Source organism: Brachypodium distachyon, chromosome 1 (genome assembly GCF_000005505.3).
Source record: "Brachypodium distachyon strain Bd21 chromosome 1, Brachypodium_distachyon_v3.0, whole genome shotgun sequence".
In the NCBI taxonomy this organism is placed as follows: Eukaryota; Viridiplantae; Streptophyta; class Magnoliopsida; order Poales; family Poaceae; genus Brachypodium; species Brachypodium distachyon.
Genome location: NC_016131.3, coordinates 3,151,313 through 3,172,910, shown reverse-complemented (window position 1 = coordinate 3,172,910; position 21,598 = coordinate 3,151,313). Strand labels below are relative to the sequence as shown.

The 21,598-nt window shown below is 44.7% G+C and overlaps 4 protein-coding genes across 4 annotated transcripts; all 4 read left to right on the top strand.

Annotated features, from left to right (window-relative positions):
- Positions 1-3,468: 3,468 nt before the first annotated feature.
- Positions 3,469-4,326, top strand: LOC112269860. Its single transcript, XM_024457251.1, has 2 exons — positions 3,469-3,627; positions 3,791-4,326. Exons 1-2 carry the CDS (start codon positions 3,555-3,557, stop codon positions 3,910-3,912), a joined length of 195 nt encoding a protein of 64 aa, XP_024313019.1. The 5' UTR covers positions 3,469-3,554; the 3' UTR covers positions 3,913-4,326.
- A 446-nt stretch (positions 4,327-4,772) lies between these two features.
- On the top strand, positions 4,773-7,582 carry LOC100833047 (cytochrome b-c1 complex subunit 7). Its single transcript, XM_003564083.4, has 4 exons — positions 4,773-5,024; positions 5,155-5,312; positions 6,327-6,374; positions 7,201-7,582. Exons 1-4 carry the CDS (start codon positions 4,919-4,921, stop codon positions 7,267-7,269), a joined length of 381 nt encoding a protein of 126 aa, XP_003564131.1. The 5' UTR covers positions 4,773-4,918; the 3' UTR covers positions 7,270-7,582.
- Positions 7,583-7,826: 244 nt separating this feature from the next.
- LOC100824433 lies at positions 7,827-11,264 on the top strand. Its single transcript, XM_003559227.4, has 2 exons — positions 7,827-8,499; positions 10,930-11,264. Exon 1 carries the CDS (start codon positions 8,112-8,114, stop codon positions 8,496-8,498), a length of 387 nt encoding a protein of 128 aa, XP_003559275.1. The 5' UTR covers positions 7,827-8,111; the 3' UTR covers position 8,499; positions 10,930-11,264.
- Positions 11,265-16,957: 5,693 nt separating this feature from the next.
- LOC100829993 lies at positions 16,958-20,430 on the top strand. Its single transcript, XM_003564073.4, has 7 exons — positions 16,958-17,471; positions 17,997-18,083; positions 18,164-18,421; positions 18,532-18,696; positions 18,866-18,919; positions 19,010-19,156; positions 19,722-20,430. The coding sequence occupies exons 1-7, from the start codon at positions 17,313-17,315 to the stop codon at positions 20,097-20,099; spliced, it is 1,248 nt and encodes a 415-aa protein (XP_003564121.2). The 5' UTR covers positions 16,958-17,312; the 3' UTR covers positions 20,100-20,430.
- The last annotated feature ends 1,168 nt before the right edge of the window (positions 20,431-21,598 follow it).

Genomic DNA, 21,598 nt, shown 5'->3' with positions numbered 1-21,598 from the left:
AGCATCAAGTCTGTACACTGATGACAGTCCTTTTTGTGCTTATATGTAGGCATCTGAATATGCCCATTTTCTGCAGGAGACCGACAAGCATAGTGAGAACCCTGAAGTCAGATGCTACAACTTAACGAAGATACGTAAAATTCACATTGGTTGATACTCCCTCCGATCCATAAAAAGTGTCGCCCATTTTGTACTAAGTCAGTAAAAATTTTGTACTAAGTGGGCGACACTTTTTATGGATCGGAGGGAATACCATTTTATAAATCCCTTAAAGTGGTCATCTTGTAATTTTCCTCTTTTCTTTGTGTGCATTCTTGCAGTGTTTTTCTTGTTGTAGTGATGATATGTACCATGTGGCTAACCAGTAAGGCAGGCTTAACTCTGTTTTTTTTATATAAGGAGATTGCATTGACCATCGGCAATGATAGCCACTGAAATTAAGCTTTGTTTGCTGGACCACTTCAGCTCTGATGTTTGACATATTAAACAATGCATTATCCTGAGTTATCAACAAAACATTTAAATCTCACAGCTCAATTTTTTCTTCTCAGATAAGGACACCACTTTATTTCATAATTTGCTTCTTGTAGTATTTTGTGATTTTATTGAATGCATTTAATTCACTTGATGCTTCCCTTCCAACAGAAGATTGTGTGGTTCATGATATTTTCTTTTTGAAACTGTAGTCATGGGAGTCTGAAATGGACCAAGTCCTACTAAAGCAAGCAAGACATGGTTAGTTATGCTGTAGTAGTTTTTTAAACAGTAGGCCTACCCACCGATTTCCATTAAAGAAACTGCCATATACAAAAGTGCAGTTCATAAATTATTATTATGAATACTACAAAGGATAGTCCTGAAATAGCTCTAGGTCCAGAAAATTCTTTACCTGTGACCTAGTGGAGCTTGAAGTTGATCTTTGGGTTTCCTGAATTGATCTCTACTCTGTGTGCAGCTCGACCTAGACAGATATGAGTAGAGCTTGTTGGTGTCGCTTAACATGAATTATGGCTAGCTTGATTTATCTCTTGGAAACAATCTTAAATTCATCAATTTAGTCTTCTAAATTCAAACAGAGCCTTCACAATGAAATTTATCTAACCAGCACTGAAACCATTCAATGCAGACAGTTTTGGTCTCATATTAGCTCGCAGACCATTTGTTTCTTTTAGACACAGGGTGTTGTCTGTTGTGTGTTAGTTACCTGTCCATTCATCCAGAATTTATTGTAGCTACAACTTGGTTAATTGCAGATATATTTCAAGCTTTATAAAAGCTTGCATTTGTGGTGAATGCAGACAAAGTATATGGCTTCCCTGGATAGTGACATTTGAGAAGAACCTCTGAACCAATGGTTGTTATTTTCTGAATGTTTATTGATTGATACCTTAGGGGATTATTTTTCTATCAGGAGGACTACCTGATTGCAGTGCTAGTTTTTAGCTAGAAACTATTCCTACTTTTCTTAGTCAGTGAGGCATGGCTGTATGAAGGGAGGATTGAAGTACCAAAGAAATTTTAGTGTGTCCTGATACTGACATGGGAAAAGTGATTATGTGATTTTTGGTGCAATGAAGTACGGAGTAGCTGATAGTTGTTTCGCCTAGAGAAAACAATACTGATCACTTCGCAACCATACTGTGTGCATTTAGAAAAGAAACTTAACACTTTACGACCATACTGGTTGAATTTTACACATGCTATTTGCTGTCTCAACTGAAGATAATATCCATTTGATATTCTCGACAGTATTGGATTTGCTGAAGTCATACATCAAATCGTACTAATCAAAGTTGCAACAACGTTTTGGTTGAGTGCAAAATGGGCTGGACCAGGATTACCAGGGTTTTGCACTGTGCACTAGCTTTAGTTGTAGTTGTTGATCATCAGGTCTAAGGGTGCAACATGGTGACCCTCAGGGTACCCTTTGACCCTAGTTTTTCAAAAAGTTGTGTCATTTTCAAACTTTAGTTCATTTGGTTGAACTAAGCAGGGTCAAAGGGTACCCTGAGGGTCACAAACTTGCAGCTCTAATCAGGTCAATCAGGCCAGGCTATGCATGTCATGTGCAGCACACTTATTAAATACCAATGAGTTGTAACTAGTGTATGAAAACAAGCTATATGGCAAATGTTGGGATCTGACAACAGGATTCCTTGAGACTAACAGCGTGGGTTTGAATTTTGGTGCCATATTGCTGCAGTGAAATGAGCAAGTCTTGTGTAGTTGGATGCTGTTACCATTATGATGTCCATGTTCAGATCACAATATCGTCTTGTTAAGCTTGGTCTGGTAAGTCGGGATGAATGTTGGATTGAGCTCGTAAGAATAACACAGCATCAACAGGTTTACTCCATTGTACTTACTAGATAAATTGATGTGAAGTCTCAATTATTGAGAGTATAGCCTTAAAAATAAAATCCTATGACATGGCAATGGATGGATGAACCCACAGTGCCGCACTGAGAACAAAGGACCTTGCTATTCCTGCACAAGCTTCTGTAAAGGTAAAGCTATTTACTCTTCCATTTTATCACATGTTACTCCCCACTCTGCTAAGCAGCGATCTGTAAAATGTCCCATTTAATATTTTGAATCTTAAAGATATCAAGTCTTGGTCAAGTTTTGTCTATGTATATTGACAAGGGCAGCATACCAGCAACACATGACACAGTAGCGAAAAGGTATGCCTATTAGTCATAGTATGATAATTTATTCAAAAACTCAATGACAAGTTTAATACAGGATTACTTATTAATACAAAAGTGATTTGCAAGTTACTTGCATATTGTGGTATTTTTGTAAATTAAGCTGTAAAATCCTAGATGGTAGGTCTGATACTGCTAAAAGTAGACAAAATAATGTTTGATTGTTCATAGTCCTGCACCTTCCAAAAGCAGCAAATATTTTTCATGTAAGCCAAGAACATTTAATATCCAAGCAAACCTCTGTAGTCCCTCTGCTGTCCCATTTTATTAATTCAAGTAACCAGCTTCTTATATTTCTAGCAAACTGTAATATTTTGTTGAAATACTAATTATGTATGTACATGATACATCCAATCAGGAAGGTTGTAATCAAGCTGTTTTGATTTCCTTGAAAAAGAGGAGCAACCAGGCAGTATGTTATAAAGCACAGGTACAACAGCAACTTCAAGTAAAACAAAATCAACGAAAGGCTCCTCAAATCTGGGGTTAGGATTTTAAAATTGGCAGCATATTATTATTCTCTATGGTTAGGTGTGGGGCTAGACATGGCCTTTTCTAACAGCGAAGGCAGGCGGTAGGAAGAGTAAGAAGTGGAAAGGGACGAGATACCAGAACGAATCGCTGAAAAGTACCATGATTGGGTTGCAAGGAAGCATAATGTGTCAGGAGGAGAAGGGTACAGTGCACTAAACTTCACCTCGTGCCAAAAAGCAAAACGTGATGGTTACTTCCTCTCTAACCCACCCTTTTTATTTTCTCCTCCTTCTTCATGCCTTGCAGCCTCTGTTCCCTCATTTCACCCCTCCCCATGAGGCCATAACCTCAGGCTCTCATCAAGGCTTCCTCATGGGGTGGCTCCACTCCCTCTTCTCTCCTGTGAGGAAGCTCTTGGTCCGGGCACATTCTGCACGGAGAAACCGTAAGATCTATCGATTACTCATTTACTCTTATTCTTGGTGTTGTTGTGCAGACCATTACTTTTTTGTAGCATTGTATACAGAAAAGGAATGGGCTTTGTTTCTCTTTCTTGTAGCATTGTTAGGCACTGCTGACATTGTTGTGCTTGGTGTTCTCCTTGGCAGGGAGGGGGATGCGCATCCTGTACAAAGATGTCAAGTCTTGCCAGGACGAAGATGTACATGTCCTGTGGTCCATCCTGGTCGACTCGCACCATCACCCGGCCATGGTGAAGCTGAAGCTCTAGGCTTCTTGCAAGGATTGGATGGCAGCCATGACGGTGTGTGATTTTCGCGTTCGAGTCGGCAATTATCTTATGTATAGAACCACATGGTTTTCCATGGCAATGGCGTCAAGAAAAGGACGAGACAAAAAGAGAGGCAGATGCGTAGATGCTTTCCTTGTGTGTGTGAATCTTGTGACTTTGTGAGTGAGGCTGAACTGTCGCCTTTGGTTGATGTGAGTGAGGTTGAGCTGATGTATCTGTATATAGAAGCTCTTGATGCCTTACCTAATAGGATGGAGTTTGATATTGTGTTTTTTTTTCTCCCTTTCTTGCCCCATTTTTATAACAGGCCGATTTAAGTGTTTGTATTTGTATTATGTGTGCCTGCAAATCTTTTTCCAGTATCCATCTTGGAGTACATATAATGGTGTTTAAGAATTTGTACAAAAGAGAGATCGATGACAATAATTGATTAAACGGTGCAGTGGTTCTTGCCCTTTTTTTCTAAATTAATATACTATCTAAAGCTAGCTAATGGACTGAGATTTCCTACAGTATCTGAGAAGGTACAAGAACAAAGATTTTTAAAACCTAAAGAACACAGCAAAAACAAGTTTGAGAACCTCCATGGCCCGTTGTAATTTTGCTCTATTTAGAAGTCAAGATAATCGTAATAATCCTTTTAATCTATTTCAAATTTAATACTCCCTCCGTCCTATATTAAGTGCCTTAGAATTGTAAATTATTTTTTTAGTGAATTTATAGTCGTAATTTTTTCAGGGAACTTTAGAATTGTAAATGATTTCTCTTGAAAAGAACAAACGTTTTTTTTAAAAGAAAAGGAACTGGCAGGCCCTACTCTTTCTTCTCAGCCCATTTCTATTTCTGAAGCGCCCCTCTCCATCGCCGGCCCAAGACGGAAACAACAACCTCCGCCCCCTCTTCTTCTCGCACACAAACACGAATCAAAAGGCAAAGAGAAGAAGACGACCGGGATCGCCCATCGACGCCGCCGCCGCCGCCCACGATGTCGTCGATGCTGTCCGCGTTCTCGCAGTGGTTCGTGAACCCGCGCCGCAACCCGCTCGCGCGCCTCCACAAGTACACCGTCGCCTCCCGCCTCACGAAATTCGGTAGGTGACCCCAACCCTCCCCTCCCCTCGGATCCGATTTTCCGTTCGTGTTATTGCCGATCTGGGCCGGTATTTGTGCGGAATGACAGATGATATGCCTGTGGTTTGTGTGATGATGATGATTTTCAAGGGCTGCGGTACGACGATCTGTACGACCCGTACTTTGAGCTGGACATCAAGGAGGCGCTCGGGAGGCTGCCCAGGGAGGTTGTCGACGCCCGCCACCAGCGCCTCAAGCGCGCCATGGACCTCTCCATGAAGCACCAGTACCTCCCCGACGACCTCCAGGTCCGGTCCTGCCCTGATCTGTGATGCATCTCTCGATCCGTGCGCGTGCGATCTGTGTAATGGGGGGTCGCGGTTCTCGTGCTGATGGTGTATGGATTTGTATGACGAGTTCTACCCTTCTATTTCTATTTTTATCGTAGTTCTACAGTTCTATCCGTGTAGGTTGTGTTTTTGAGAGCCCCTGCAGTAGATGCACCGTGTCTCTGTTATATCGTTGATGATTGCTAGTCGAGTGAAATGAATGTGGAACAAAAAGGGCGAGCACCCTTTCAGCGTATATATATTACTCCCTCGTCCCATAATTCTTGTCTCAAATTTGCTCAAATATGGATGTATCTATTCCTAAAAAATGTCTAGATACATGTAATATTTCGACAAGAATTACGGGACAGAGGGAGTACATTTTAATGTTGTTGGCTGCCTAAGAAACCCATCTACCTATGCTGGAGATTTGAACAACGTTGGATGAGAGAAGTGGTTTCCGGCAAATTGGCAATTCACATTTGAATGAGAATAGTGATTGTTAGGATTGGTAGAACTTCTAAGATGTCTAACGAAAATATGGTTGACTAGGTTTGATAAGCCTTTTGAAATATCCCTGTGTAGGCTTCTTACAGGATATTCCCTCATGCTGGTGGGTCAGATTGTTGCAGGCATTCTTGTTGACGATCCTATTTGTCGTTTCTTGTCATTTTCCACTTGTGGTTTGCATCTGTGTTAGCCTGTTAGGAGTTCTTTTTTCTGGATGTCCATGTGCTGCATTTTTGCGATGTACTGCATTTTTATCCTTGCTTTCCTGGATAGCTTTGCTCTTATTTTAGATTAGATGAATGCTTGGCCTTCTTTCTCTGTCGGTCCTGTAGATGTTCCAGAGTTCCTTTTTTTCTGAAGCCATTAATACATTAAACCTATGAAATGTCAATGTATAAGAAACATGTTTTACAAACTAATATTCGTTGAAACCTCTTTCTCTGATAAGCACAGGCTTCTGAAACATTTACTTTCTTTGTACAGGCACTGCAGACACCATTCAGAAGCTATTTGACTGACATGCTAGCTCTGGTAAGTGTACCTGACCATCTGCTGATGCTCGCCCTTTTGTCATTTCACTTGTTATTTGCATAAACAGTCACACTTTACATTTCTACATTATGCTAATTTGAAATCCCAATGCACTTCTATCTTGGTTATGATATCATATGTACAGGACAAACATACAATATAGAGGTTCTGCCTCAAGTGGGGTGTTTCTTTTGATGAAGTGACTCAATTTTTTCTAAATTTGGATGTATCTATATACTAAAATACGTCTAGATGCATGTAATATTTCGGCACTTAATATGGGACGGAGGGAGTACAAACTAAAGGGTGGGGACATGGGGTCATTCCACTAATGATATAATGAGGTGATTGCTCAAAGCAAACACCCTATAAGTTCATGTAAAACAGTTTGATCAAGTTTCTCTTGAAGCTATGCTACCCGAAAGTTGTCCTGTGTAGATGTACATCCTTTACTTTGACCATGATCTTAAGGATTCATGACAGCATGAACATTGTCATTGATCTCGCCACTTGCCGTTCTTGGTTATTTGCCGGTTGAGCAGCGGTCATTAGTTCATTACTATTATTGCTACTGTTTCATGAAATTAGTACAAGATGAGCCACTGTGCAAATTCTTAGACTATGTAAGATGTGACTGTCTAGTCTAGTATTCTTCTTACTCCCTCGGTAATTGTATATGCCTTAGTAATCACTAATAAATAGAAGTATTTCCTTCCAAGTCTGATGCCACTACCGAACAAATTCCTGCCTCAAATTGGTTGTCTGATTTTATGCTGTGATGCTACTTTTGATATTTTCATCATGTTTAATTTGACTTCTGTTGCAGGTGAAAAAGGAGGCAGCGGAGCGTGAAGCACTGGGAGCCCTCCCCCTTTACGAGAGAACTCTTCCATGAAGCCTTTTTTTTTTGTGCTCGACAGAGGTCGCTATTTTTTTTACATTAATCGTCACATCACAATGCATGAAATAAAATGCTGTGGATGATACAGTTCCTGTTCCATACCGAAAGCTCTGTTTTTCAATGTTCAATATTCAGGATTGGCCCTCACCTGTAGGCGTTCTGGCTTTTCCATGCTATTTTCTTTACCTTTCGGTAGCAACCTTTCTATTCCATGATCCTGACATTGTTATGAGGCCCAAAACACTTGTGCTTTAACCAGGCAACCAGCTGTATTCCTTGTTTCTGCCATGTTATCCATCATTATACATGTTTACATGCTACTGCTAGGTAGTTGCGTTGTGTTCAAGCGTTGGTCCGACTCGTCTGCGCTACTTTTTCTGCTGCAAACTATGCTGTATGACTTGTTTTTTTCAAATATCTCAAAGGTGTCTCGCTGAGAAACTTTAGGCGCAACAGCAAATTTATCACTGACGAGTGGGCTCCACGTCGAGTCAGCCACTACAGTCCACGTACGCATCTGAGTAGATAAAGCTTAGCTATAAAAGCCCAACAGATTCCCCAGCCCCGCCAGCAACCGTAATCGATTGAACAACCCAAAACGCTGCCCCGGCGGCAGAAGCAGCGGCAAATCCGAGCCGGCCGGCGAGATCCACACGGCGGCAGGGCGGAGCGAGGCAGAGAACCCCCCACGCACGCGCGCGGGCGGTCGTGCCGTGCGCGCCTCGAATCGCTACCTCCTCCCCACCGTGCGCCGCACGCCATTCCGGCGCGTTGGGGATTGGAGTGGGTGGGTGTGGGGGATTCGTCATCGGCGCCGGTTAAAAAGCGGCTGAGGAATGACGGTGCGGGCGGGGTGGGTGGTGGCGGTGGCGCGGGCGTCGGCGGAGGGGTGGCAGCGTGTGGCGTGCAACCCGGAGACGCTCCCGCCCGACCGCGTCCTCGCGCTCCTCTGCTGCGGGCCGCTCCACCTCCTCGCCCGCCTCGCCGCCTTCCTCTGCGTCCCCTTCATCCCCGCCCACGCCTCCCCTCTCCGCTTCGCCAACCCTCGCCGCCGCCAGCGCCTCCTCCTGCTCCCGCCCCCGGACCTCATGCTAGCTCGGCACTCCCGTTCCTCCTTCTCCTCCTCTTCCTCATCATCATCGTCTTCAGATGAGGATGACGACGACAACGACGACTATGTTGACATCGAGGATGGGGATCATATCAATCCTCACGACGATTGAGGTATGCCGCTTGCTCACTCAGCCATTTCCGTTTCGTCTCCGACTGCTTAAATCACATAGTACTAGTATAGTAATTTAGCTTTGTGATCCTACTGCGTGGAATGGGTTTGTGCACGTCTGAACTCTGGTTAATCCGTAGCACTAGCTCTCCTACAGCTGGCACAAATTCAGGTTCAGCTGTCTGAATACCCAAACCTGATGGGTTTTCATAAGGCCGTCCACTTGAATTGAACCACATCAAAATGATTGTCCTAAGGTTATAGGAATCACTGTTCAAGCACAGTTGGCAATCGGCAGTATAGATTATAAGCCGCTATGATTTAGGTTATGCTAACCGTTAATATGTCTGGATCATATAGAGCATCATATGTTACATTCACGCTTACTTGACCTGTGAGGAAAATGGGAGGAGCTCTGCCGTTCAGCAAGGCTTCCTGTCACTACTAATTGTCACCTATCAGCGTTTCACCATTCATCAACCGATGAAGCAGCGTGAATTCTGGATGGAAAATTGCCATTCCAGAGCCGAACCATCTCCCAAATCTTTGTATAATGGCAATTTCTGCATTGGTAGTCAACACTCAGCACTCTCTGGCACCTAATTGCAAAGCACATGGAGGCCATACCCCGTCCTCTTGCTGCAAGGTTATCTGCCGTAAGGTTTGTGGAGCATGGACCAAGGAAAGAACCGACATTTTGTCTCTGCATGAACCCTCCAAATCTTGGAGCCGGTAAACTGTGCCTGGTAGGCAAGCAAACACGCCTTGTACTCCCATTTTCTGTCCACCTTGAGAAGATGTCATCAGGAGATTGAGGCTGCGGCTGAATTACCGTTGATGATCTCTGTGAGGGTGGCTAATTCAATTTATCCTGTGGAGATACCAACGTGTGAGCTCCTTCTGAACAGTTCTATTTTTCCTGGTGTCCGCTTTGAAAAGATTTGGGAAGACTGTCTTAAGGCCTGTGCTACAGTGCTGGCTATCGTGCCAAAACAAAGTCATTGCACCATTTCCCAGAGTGACACTGGTGTGCACGAATCCAATTGTTCTGGTGGAGCTCCTTCTCAACAGTTCTATTTTCCTGGTGGCCACTTTAAAAAGATATGGGAAGATGATCTTAAGGCTTGTGCTAATGTTGTCATTATTGTGCACATTCGATGTTCTCTCTATATAGATCTTCACTATATTTAGAGTTAAGTGTGGGTGTAACTGAGTTGCACACCTCTTCTAGTTAATTTGTATGATAAAAAAGATTCCATGGACATCATTAAAGGACCTAGTGGTTTAGTTGCCCGTTTGGGGTTGTATTTGAGAGTAGGTTTCTGGCAAACCTTGTAGTTTGAGGGGACAAGGTGACTCTGAAGTTACTCTTAATTGTAACGTGGCATGTTGACTTTTCCAAAATCTTAAGCTTGCCGATAAAATTGTTAAATATAGAGAGAACTCAGGCATACAACACATACTATGCACTGTTCATACTATACTTGCTATGTTCTCATTAGAGCTATTGTTGCATCCTTGGATGGCAGTCCATATCATGCTCTTATGTTTAGATCCTTTTGATGTCGTGAATTCCTGATATAAACAGAAAATTAACACCAGGGGCGTTGAAGACCAGTTTTATAATGATATTTAGCATGCTGGTTGGGTTTTTGATGTCTATGTTCTGACAGAGCAAATTACTGACCATGATAGATGGAGGAATGAACTTTTGACAACACTGAGGAACATGATGATGAGAAGGACAATAGTTCTCAAACTATTGTGCACATATTGATAACTGATTGTCGCTTCAACCTTCATTGATGATGATATGTTGTGTCTTGCGTGGTCAGTGTGCTGAAACTTTAGATTCATTTCCCTCAACGACCTTTTGTGCTCTAATTCCCAAAAACAAGGCCTTAGTCTTAGAGAAGAAGCATGTTTCCGATGGGTTTACCATATTAACCAGATGATATCATCTAACTGTAATAACGTGAGTGGTTTTCTAACTTCTAAAAAATAGATAGTGGTGACACATAAAGACTTCTATGTGTTGACCCTAGATTTGTTGACTGTATAAGTTACTTACGTGTCAAGAGGATATTTTATGGGAGTACTTGTTCATCTTTATAATTTCTTTTGCTATGGTCATCTTTAAAGTTAATGTGTACACTGACTGAATAGGCTACCATCCTTTTTAGTGAAATTAATCTACGAAAACAACACTTTGTGACAGAAAAATATGAAAAGTTATTAGCAGAGTTAAAATTTCTGTCAGTAGAATAGATCCTCTTCTGCTGACTTTCTGATTCTTTTCCTTCTTTACCATGGCGATGGGGCATGTATGCTTGATAGTAAAAAGTGCATTGCATTTCTTAGGATAAGAACTTATGATTGGAGAATCTTACTTCTAGGTTACTCCATCCATCTCTAACTTGTGTCTGTTTCAGGTTGCTTAGGAATAAGGCTCTGAAAGAGAGAGAGCTTGGGTCTTCAATTTCAGAGATTGAACACTTGCCTGTGAGGTTGTGATACCTCACACAAAATGTCAAAACCATTTGCCCTTCTATCTCTTAGTCTTCAGGACCTAACATTGCCGAGATCTTCATTGTAAATAAGTTAGTGGGTTGGGAGCTCTGGAAAACGGATATCTGGGAGATGAAAATTTGATTCATATTGTAAGTATATAATGTTACATATATGATATAAATGGAACTCGTCACGGAGTGGTGTTGATGAAATGTCACCTGTGTACTTGAAAGTGAATTGAAGATGTTTGCCTTCATTTGTGGAAATAATAAGGTCATACTATGCTAGTTCATAAGGGACGGCACTTCATTCTTCTTTGTAAGTACAACGGTGTATAGGATGCCCCTGCATAGTACAAGGAAATTGTAAAGTCTACCACGGTGTATAGGATGGATTACAGCTTTGCACTCTGCCATGTCGACTCCTGAGTCCTGAGCAAAATCAATCTCCGTGGGATGCTTTTTGTAATCCCGTCTCTATCTGTGTTGGTAAGAAACCGGCGATATGCTTGTACAACTCTGGAACCTTTTTTTCTTCAGGATGTGAAGGCGAGGAGAATATCTGAGAGCATAGCACTTTTGTCATGCTTCTTTCAGGTAATCAGAGCAGTGGGTTTTGGTCAGAAGCACTAATTATGTAATGATTATGCTTTCTGTCTTTTGGCATCATATGTGGTCGTCCAATTATGTATATGCGTTAATGATCTGTTTCGTTGTTAATAAATTTTTTAATATCCCTGGTCAGAGGATAAGTACGGGATAGGGGGTATGGGGATTTTATGCTGAGCCATTGCATGTGTTTTCTGTGCTTCTGCTCTGGTTACCATGGACACCTAAATTTTACTGTCTCCTTTCCTCTTGTCAGCTCTATTGTCATTGGAAGTCCCAGCTTTCTCTTGGCTTCCAGCCTTGAAAAGTCGAGAGACTGAATATACTCCAGACTTCTTTCAGATTCATTAAGGTACGCCAGACTGAATGTACTCCAGCACATATTTTCCACATCTCTATACAGGGTGTATGACCGTAGGTCTATAAAATTCTTCTGTATCTGTTGGTACGTTTTCACGTCAATGCGTGTACATCTACCATTATCTTAAAAAGAGTATCCAACAGGAAGGTAGCTGAAGATTGCCTTTCCATCTATGCATTATATCCATAACCACATCTAGATTTTAAATCGACGACAGGTCAATCTGGCCAAACAAACAATTCGCTACAGTTAAACTGTAGCTTTCGATATTACTATCATTGATCAAATGGATTAGATGAAGAGTCCCTCATTGAGTATGTGGAATTGTGACCTCGGCACATGCGAGGACTGGCCTCATGGACCGTGAGCACATAAGGGTCCCATGGGCCTCCGGTTACCATAAAAAAGCAGCTATCTAGTACCATGGTACTAACACTGATCCAGCTTTTTAGCCATGGGTCCTCCATTATTGCGCGTGTGTGCTAGGCCTTGGGCACTTCCTATATATCTTGCGGCAATAGCCATTAATCTCTCATCTGGAACGTAAGAGGAGGAGGAGCACTTGTAAAAGGGCTGGGCTCGTAGCCTCCTAGGCAATTCGTAATCGCTTCACGGGCAAGCGATATAGGAGTATCTGTCAAATGTAGCCTCTGTCTTTCTGTCCTTTGATCTTTTACAATTTATGATTCATCCTAAATGTGGTTAAGTAGTACATCTCTTTGAGCCCTGTATTCTAAGCCTGGAGAATACTGAGATGAGAAGAGGGCCTAGCTAAGGTCTAGAATCTCACCGTGTTCGAGTAGAAAGTAGAGCATATAGCTAATAGCCTGGTATATATTCTTCAGTAAACGTTGTACTCATAGGAGGCACAGGGGAGGACAAAATCCAGGTAAAATTTTCTGGTGAACATACATATGCATGCGACACTTTGTGATTGACCGGACCCATCACGTACCCATGTCCATTTGCCCAACACGTACCACCAAATTATTCATGTGTCTTGTACTGTACATGCTAAGGCAAGGTCTAGTCTCATTTTGGTGAGACATCGATCTCATTTGGCATCTCAAACGCACACACAAGAAATCTGTCAGATAAATGAGCCTGTATATATAGCTCACGGGCCGCTTGTATGGTGGTTTCTCTAGTGGCTCCTTGGCTAGGCCATGCAATCCCCTGGATGTGGACGCTCTCACGCTCAGGGGAAGATGCATACTTATCTAAACCGTAGCTGTAGGGTTTACAGTAGACCGTGCACCAATGCATGTTGTTGATACAGGTGGTCTGATTTTTCAAGGTTGGCCGGTGGCGAGAATGATGAATTGAGAATGATCAGAGTTAATTCAACGAGGCCGACTCTACAAGGCTTGCGAGTCGACAGTGATCTGCATGGGACGACACATCTCTGTCAGTACAGGCAAACTTTAGCTGGTTAGCACACCATCAAGAGCCCAAAGTGCATATGGCCATCTTTCTTTGCCAGATTATATTCCTGTACCACTAGTTTAATTATAGAGTCCTTACGGCCAAGCATATATGCATCCATCCATCCATGCACTCTGCCCTAATTAATTGGGTGTGCTGCAGGGAGTTTGAGATCCTGACCATAAATTTAATGGTGATAGCAAGACTGAGAAAGGGTTGCACTGTATGTTTACTGTTTAGCGGCTTCAGCTAGCGCAACTGGACAAAGCCTGCCAGCTTTGCTCGCTAAAGGAGCACACCATGTGACCAAGAACGGCTTTGAATTGTGCCAATGACCCCTCTTCTGTTCTCTACCTTGGGTCCCAATGCCCATCGCCTGATCGCCATTCCCAGGCATGTCAGCACGTCACAGGCTAATTAAGCTGACGTGTAATACATACTAGCTTCCTGTCTCCATGCCATGACCTGACAAATTTTATGTCCATGCATGGATATACAAATCACCCCATCTTAGAGCTTGTGTTGAACTTTGTTCCAATTTTGCGCCACACAAGCTGCATACTAAAGTGAGTGAGGTAGTGCAATGATTCGGCTCTTATACGGCTGGGAAGTGACCATTTGCGTAGAGTACCGCTAGCTTTTGGTGACCACTTTTTTCTTGTTGAGAAGTGCTAACTAAATAATAGAGGCATGAAAGTAAGTATAGGAAAGAAAGGTGTCTTTCAAGTGTTTGTGCATGAAAAGCGCCAGGAGCTAAAGCAAAACGGATGGCTTTCTGCCTCGTCAGGATGGATTCCTTCTGCTTGCCATATGCTTCCGTTTTACTTAAGCTTCAGCTTGTACATCAAGCACATGCTAGTGCTAGTGTACCGAAATAATGCATCCGGCTTATTAATTAAGTGGTCATACTAGCTAGATAGAGTGTTCAGCTTATCAAATATCAAGACATTACCTCAGAAGAGTGAAAAAGAAAATGAAGAACCTTAAATGCAGCCCAGCGATAGAGTGAAAACTTTTTCACCGCTTCTGGTGATGCACGCCTGCACCATTCCATCACTGAGGGTACAACCGGTCTTGTGAGCCTGATACATCCGGCCTTGACCTGACCCAATACTCTTCCTGCCATGTGGGCCCATCGGTCAGGCAAGGACCACACGTACTGTTCCTGGATTAATTTTGTAGCCTTCTATTTAGCACGTTATTTTCACCCTCTTACCGAGACTGTAAGATCCGGGCAATCGTAGCATTTTACTACTCGCACTGCGGTACTGCATGGTCAGGGCTGCTTTGACGATGTGTTGACGCTGCTAGCTGCTGCTTCAGCATCGCGCGAACCAAACCAAACCCGGCAGCTGTGCATGCATAGGCACTATAATTATCGGTCGCAGGGGTTTACCAGGGGTTGTTTACGTTTTAATTAGTATAGCAGTGGTACCAGGTTTTACCAGGAGGAATACTTATTATTGTCGTTGCTGCTGCTGACTGGCCTCTGATTTGCACTGTCTGGGAGTGATACTGGTGCTAGTACCAAAGTGCGAAACATCCCAAACAAGTGTCTGGAACAAAGCGCAGTTAAATATTCGTAGAGGCTTTTGTGCTGCCAGTGTAGGGGCAACATTTTGTTCTCTGCACGAACTTTGACCATTTGGCGCCGATTCTTGCAGGCGTCGGCCACAAGATTAAAATTGCAGGTGTATGGGTTTGTTAGTACTAGTTTCTTGGTAGTCGGTAGGCAACTCGTACGATCCTATTGGTTCGAAAACATGCCACGCAGTTTTGCAGCGGCCGCCGTGTGCTTGCCTGCATGCATGCCTAGATGCCATGATTAGTCGTTAAAGAATTATTATTAGTACGACGGTGCTCGTACTACTGCAAACATGCATAAAATTAGCCATGGCCTGTACTTTGTCCGTAGGTCTTCTTCTTTTCTTGCAGCTCCCGTGCAAGCAAGTAAAAGTGAAAGCACCAGCGCTACTTAATCACTCTTCTCTTCCCCTCACCAACGAGAGTCCGAGACCCGGTCGTCTCAGTTTTGACGGTGCGTTGCGTCCGGATCCGATGCGAACGCACTGTGCCGGACATGGGCCGCGGCCGCACGCGCCGGAAGCCACCAACGCCATGTGGGTCCGACGTGTTCCGGCCCCCACTCTCCAGCGACCCGTGGGGAAACGCAAACGGGGACCCGAGGTAGGTGGCGCGGCCGATTCCCCACTGTGGGTGGGGCCTGCTGACTGCTGACTGCTGGCCCACAGCCAGCCGGTGGACTGGACTGGAGCGAAATTACCAACGGGGCCATGCAAGCACACGCACGCTTCGGGCTCCCGGGGAGAACGGGATAAAGCCGTTTGGGTTGGCCCGGGCCTGTATGCACGTAACGCACGTCCAAGGCGTGAACGGAGGACGACGACGGCACCCGTCCGAGAAACAAAGAGCATGTTCGGGTTTTATAACCCCGAGTTCGTTTCGCCGGGTGTTGGTAGGGAAGGATTAATTTGACTGCGCGCCACCAAACCCTGTAAGCCGTACGGATGTCAAAGCTATTTTTCTCCCGGTGCTGGTTGATCATGATTTTTGGTATCATCTCAGTGAACTATTGTCAAGTCACAAGATGATCAGACAGTACAAGTAATCACGTTGGCTTAGCTTAAAATTTCTTACTATACATGTGTTAGGTTGTATCATTTATTTATTTATTCTTGTCTTTGTAAGAAGATTTTCAGAACAAAGTCTTATAATCCTACAAGGAGTGACTAGCTTTTAGAATAAGCCAATCTTAGCATCTGCTCTCTCCATTATAAAAATAAGACGTACAACTTTTGTTGATTGTCTTAAATTTGGTCAGTCTTATAACAAAAATACCAACACATGCAGTGTTGGATCAAGATCATAATATCAATTGTGAAATATATTTGCATACTATCTTGGTTTGACACTGAATATTTTTTGCTATAAGCTTGGTTAAACTTTTGAAAATCTGACAGTCAACTTATGAAATGTATATTTTGGAATGGAGGGAGCATCAATGTTGCATATTTTTCTTAAGAATCATTCGAAGATAATCCTATAAGATTGAAAAGTACAGAATTAGTATCCAAGGAATGTTTAACACACCACAAAAAAACAAATGAATTTCCTTCTTTTAGGATAAGAACAAAAAAACAAATGAATTCTAACATAGAAGTTTGAATGGAGATTTCCTTCAAAAATAGAGTGCAAAAGATCCATAAAAAAATTCTCAACGATTCTAGCACTGTGCATGAAACGACCAGCAAAGAAAATGGTCTTTAGAATTTAAATCCTTCAAAATTCTTATGTACTTTCTTCGTCCTAAAATAAATGACGTGAATTTGTATAAGAATTCAAAATAATTCAAGTCAATTATTTCGAGACGGAGTGAATATTTATTTGAATCAGAGTAGCCCTAGTCTCACCGAGACCGCCATGTTGTACTCCGGGTGCCCCCAAGTAATTTTCGAACCAGGAAGGGGCATTTCGGTCCAGGAATACAGGGAAGTTAAAGCTCGGAAAACGGCAAAAGTTGCAGCGTGCGAGCGAGAGTGCTCCTCTAGCCCTCTCTCTTGCCACCAACTAGTACAGCCGGGTCTCCCTACACTGCCCACTACTACCACTAGGCGCTAGCGGCCGCTCCCCATCCCTCCCAACCCGAGACGGCGAGGCGCCCAAGAAGCGGCGAGAGAGCGTGCCACTGCTGATCCCATCCCATCCCCACCCCCCGCATTGTTTCGAAATTCGCAGGCAGGCCCTCGGAGCCGGCCTTGCGGCGGCGGCGGTCCCCGGCGGCGTGGGTCGTCTTTGGTAGAGAGAGAAGGGATTTTCTGTCTTCAGAGTTTTAGCCGGAGCCGGGAGCGAGAGGGGGCAGGGGAGGCGGCGGAGGAGCGGAGCGCCGCCCATGGCCACCGCGCGTGTGCGTGTCGTCGCGCGCCTGATGGTGGCGGCGGCCGCGGCGGCAGTGATGTGCCTCTCGTGCGCCGCCGCGGCGAGGTCGCCCGAAGCCAGGATGCACCGGCACCTCAAGCGCCTCAACAAGCCCGCGGTCAAGAGCATCGAGGTGCGTAGGTCCCTTCGAGATTGTCTTCTTGCTGTCGCTCTTCTTCTCAAGATTTGAATGGCTTTTCTCGATGGGGATTCCTTCCCTTCCCAGTCGAAGCTAGCGTTTGTAAGGAGCTGCATTTGGGAGGGATTTGAGCGAGATGGCAGCTGCAGTTTCTTGGCTAATCTCTTAAAGTTCTAATCTAATTCAAAAGGATGGCCTTTCTCCGGGGCTTTTTGTGTGGTTTGTTCTTGGGGGGAGATTCGCTCTTTCTCTTTAGTCTTTATACCATTTCGTGCAAAAGTCCTCATCTTTCTTTTGGCCACATTAAGCATACCAGTGTAAATTTTACAGGAAAGATACCCCACTCCCCCCTCCTGGTGGCACTTTGTGTTTGTTCTTGCACGAATTTCTTTATTGCATAACTTTTGTGCTAATTCTTAGTCTTCAGTGGATGCCAAACTACTGTCTTTTTGCAATACTGTTCTCTCCCAATCCTTGCTCAAACACAGCTAATTTTGGTTTTCTGAATCGATGGAGCAGAGCCCTGATGGGGACATCATAGACTGCGTGCACATCTCACACCAGCCGGCTTTCGACCACCCTTTCCTCAAGAACCACACTATCCAGGTAAATTTGACTCCAACTGCGTCAGTACAAGCCATGGTTTCGATTATGGTTTATTCCTAAAGCATTTTGGCTTGCTCCAGATGAGGCCGAACTACCACCCGGAAGGCCTGTTCGACGAATCCAAGGCCAATGTGGCCTCCTCCGGCGACGGCGAGAGGCCTATGGTTCAGCTGTGGCACCAGAAGGGCAGGTGCCCGGAAGGCACCGTGCCGGTCCGGAGGACCAAGAAGGACGACCTGCTCCGGGCGAGCTCGATCCGGCGGTACGGCAGGAAGCGGCACACGGTGGCGAACCCCATGTCTGTCGATCTTTCCATGCTCAACGAGGGTGGCCATCAAGTACGTCCTCCCACATTGTATTTGTACTCATCTAGCTATCTTCAGAGTTCCTGATTGAGCCTGCCTGCCGTATAATCCATAATCACCGGCCGTGGAATTTGTGTTTTCAGCACGCGATATCGTACGTGCAAGGCGAGAAGTACTATGGCGCCAAGGCGACGATCAACGTGTGGGAGCCCAAGATAGAGCAGCCCAACGAGTTCAGTCTGTCCCAGCTGTGGATCTTGGGTGGCACATTCGGCGAAGACCTCAACAGCATCGAGGCTGGCTGGCAGGTAAACCAGACACAGACAACTGCTTCATGAGCTTTGCCTCCAGTTCCATCGCTCATGTAGAGAGTAAATGCAGCACCGTTTTCGCGGTTGATAGAAGCATAGCTCTCTTCCTGTGTTGTGGTTGGTGTCACGAGCTCTGAACTTCTTTTTTGCTTCTTTGATTCGTCAGGTTAGTCCGGACCTCTACGGGGACAACCACACAAGGCTGTTCACCTACTGGACAGTAAGCAAAATCAACCCCTGCAATTTGGTGGGATGTGCTTGTTTATGACGTGTTGATGTTCACTAAATGCAATTCTTTTGCATTGTGTAGAGCGACGCGTACCAGGCAACAGGGTGCTACAACATACTATGTGCAGGGTTCGTTCAGATCAACAGTGAGGTCGCCATGGGAGCCAGCATCTTCCCCATCTCAGGCTACTCCGGATCCCAATATGACATCAGCATACTCATCTGGAAGGTAATCTAGGACTATGTAGATACAAGTCACTACACATGACACATGCCAGGCCCTATTTTACGGTCAGAGAAATTTGACACAAACATGCAGGCCAGAGAGTCTCTGCCAACTTGCTCCTGTGCTCTTCTTTACTCTTGCTCCTTGAAACCTTGACTGAACTCTGGGGAATTATTTTAGTACCCCCACATAACCCTGTGGTTATAATACATCTTTTGTCAACAACCTTTTTTAGCCTTGATGATTACTCTAGCTTGTGTTTGTCAAAAGAAGTCTCATGAAGCATTGCTACCTTTTTACCTCAACAAGCAAGAGTTTGAGATAGAAAGTCAAGTGGTTTTTCATTTCTATTGAGCACGGGTGATGAGTGCATACATAGGCCTGCTTAAGTGCTTAGTGCAACATGAATGTCGGCATCTCGGTGCTAAACTGGCTACCCTTGTTCCCCTTTACTCAAAGTCTAGTTTGTGGTATGTCGGTGCTAATGATTGCGTAGCATTGACACGCCTGGTACTGTAATGCCGCATGTCATCTAAACGATTTCTGAGGCTTATGTTATGTTGAGCAGGACCCGAAAGAGGGGCACTGGTGGATGCAGTTTGGCAAGGAGTACGTCCTCGGCTACTGGCCGTCCTTCCTCTTCTCCTACCTCGCGGACAGTGCGTCGATGATCGAGTGGGGCGGGGAGGTGGTGAACTCGCAGCCCGGCGGCGTGCACACGTCGACACAGATGGGTAGCGGGCACTTCCCAGAGGAAGGGTTCAGCAAGTCGAGCTACTTCAAAAACATACAAGTGGTGGACAACACCAACAACCTCAAGGCCCCCAAGGGGGTGGGCACATTCACCGAGCAGTCGAACTGCTACGACGTGCAGAACGGCAACAATGGCGACTGGGGATCATACTTCTACTATGGAGGCCCCGGCAGGAGCGCAAGCTGCCAGTGACCAGAAGACACCCTGACTGAGTGATCCATTCAAGTGTAATACACCATCTGCACAAGTTTTTCTTAGCCCTAGATTAGCGTGTGTCATGTGAATGGGGTCCCAGTGTTGCTTTCCTAGTTTTTCTCTCGAGCTTTTTTTCCCCTCCCTCTTTCTGTGCCAGTCTTCTGAAGAGAAGCATGGGCATGTTGTTGGTGCGCCTGTGGCTGTGGCCTACCACCCTCTTCCTCCTTTCACCTATATGGTTGATTCACTTGGCTCTTGTTTCTGGTCATGGAGTATGCTCTCTCTTGGGCTTAACCAAAGGGGGCCTTAGTGCCTTGCTTTTATTATTTCTCTTGACGACTTTCTCTCCTTTGGATGCCACTATGGCGCATCGAAAGGAGCAATGCGTCCGGGAGAGATTCAGTATAATTACCGGTGAACCTTGAACTGGTCGTGTTGTGGTGCTGTGGAAGCCTTGCGTGCTTTTAAACTTTGCCCGTTAGTTCAGCAGCCTGTGTGCCATGAACCGACAAATGGTAAATGCTCAATGCCAACAAACAACTGATAACTGTGCTGGTACTGGGTACTGGACAGCCATCAGAGCATCAAGACATCTGTCCTCTTTGATTATTCCTTCATGGGCAGTTTGAATGTGTCAGGTATAGTTTTGTTTAACATGAAGGTGGAAAAGGATGTACAGTCGGTACTCCAGAATATTAAAAAGAAGATATGTATGTGCTTCGTATATCCATTGATCATATCGGTGCCATTGAAGATGGAAGATTTGGCCTGGCTATCTGGCTGGGGAGCAAGCAAAGATCCATCATCCATGTCATGCCAGGTTCAGCCATGGACGGATCCCAGGGTCCGGGGCCGGGCCAGTCAAGCTTGCATTGCTTCCTCTGCCGTATTGTTTCTTGCAAGAGCAGCAGCGCTGAGCCGTTGACGAGCTGTCTCACGGTCCGTGGCGACCGGTTCGATCCGTATGTCCTTACCGATTGTACAGTGCGTGTACTTACCATACTCCAGAGTACGTACGGGCGGCATGTCCATGATCATCGGGCGATTTAGGGCTGCCTCCGTCCGAAAAAAAGAAGGAAAACACTGGATTTTTCTTTTTTTTTGAGCGAAGAAACTGGATAGTGGAGTCATTGGACATGGGTTGACTGACTGACTAGCTGCTGAGCCCGTCCTCGTCGAGAACCGAGATGTTCTCATCTACTGGGCTGGCATTATCTTCGAGGCCGGAAGCGTCGGCGGTCTTTAGGAACAGGTCCATGGGCTCTAGCACAGGTCGGGAGTCTAGGAACCCCGCAGATTTCAGATTTCAAGAGTTTTTTCCACAGGCCTGCAAAAAGGCTCGACAAAGAGTCTTTTCCTTCTTTGCTGTTAAAAGAATGAAGAGTTCTTTCCTTCTTCCTCACGAGGTAGGTTAAACTTGCGAAATGGAGGTGATGGCATCCATTGGTTATGTCCCAGATAAGCACCAACCAACGGAGCCACCAAACAAAAACTAC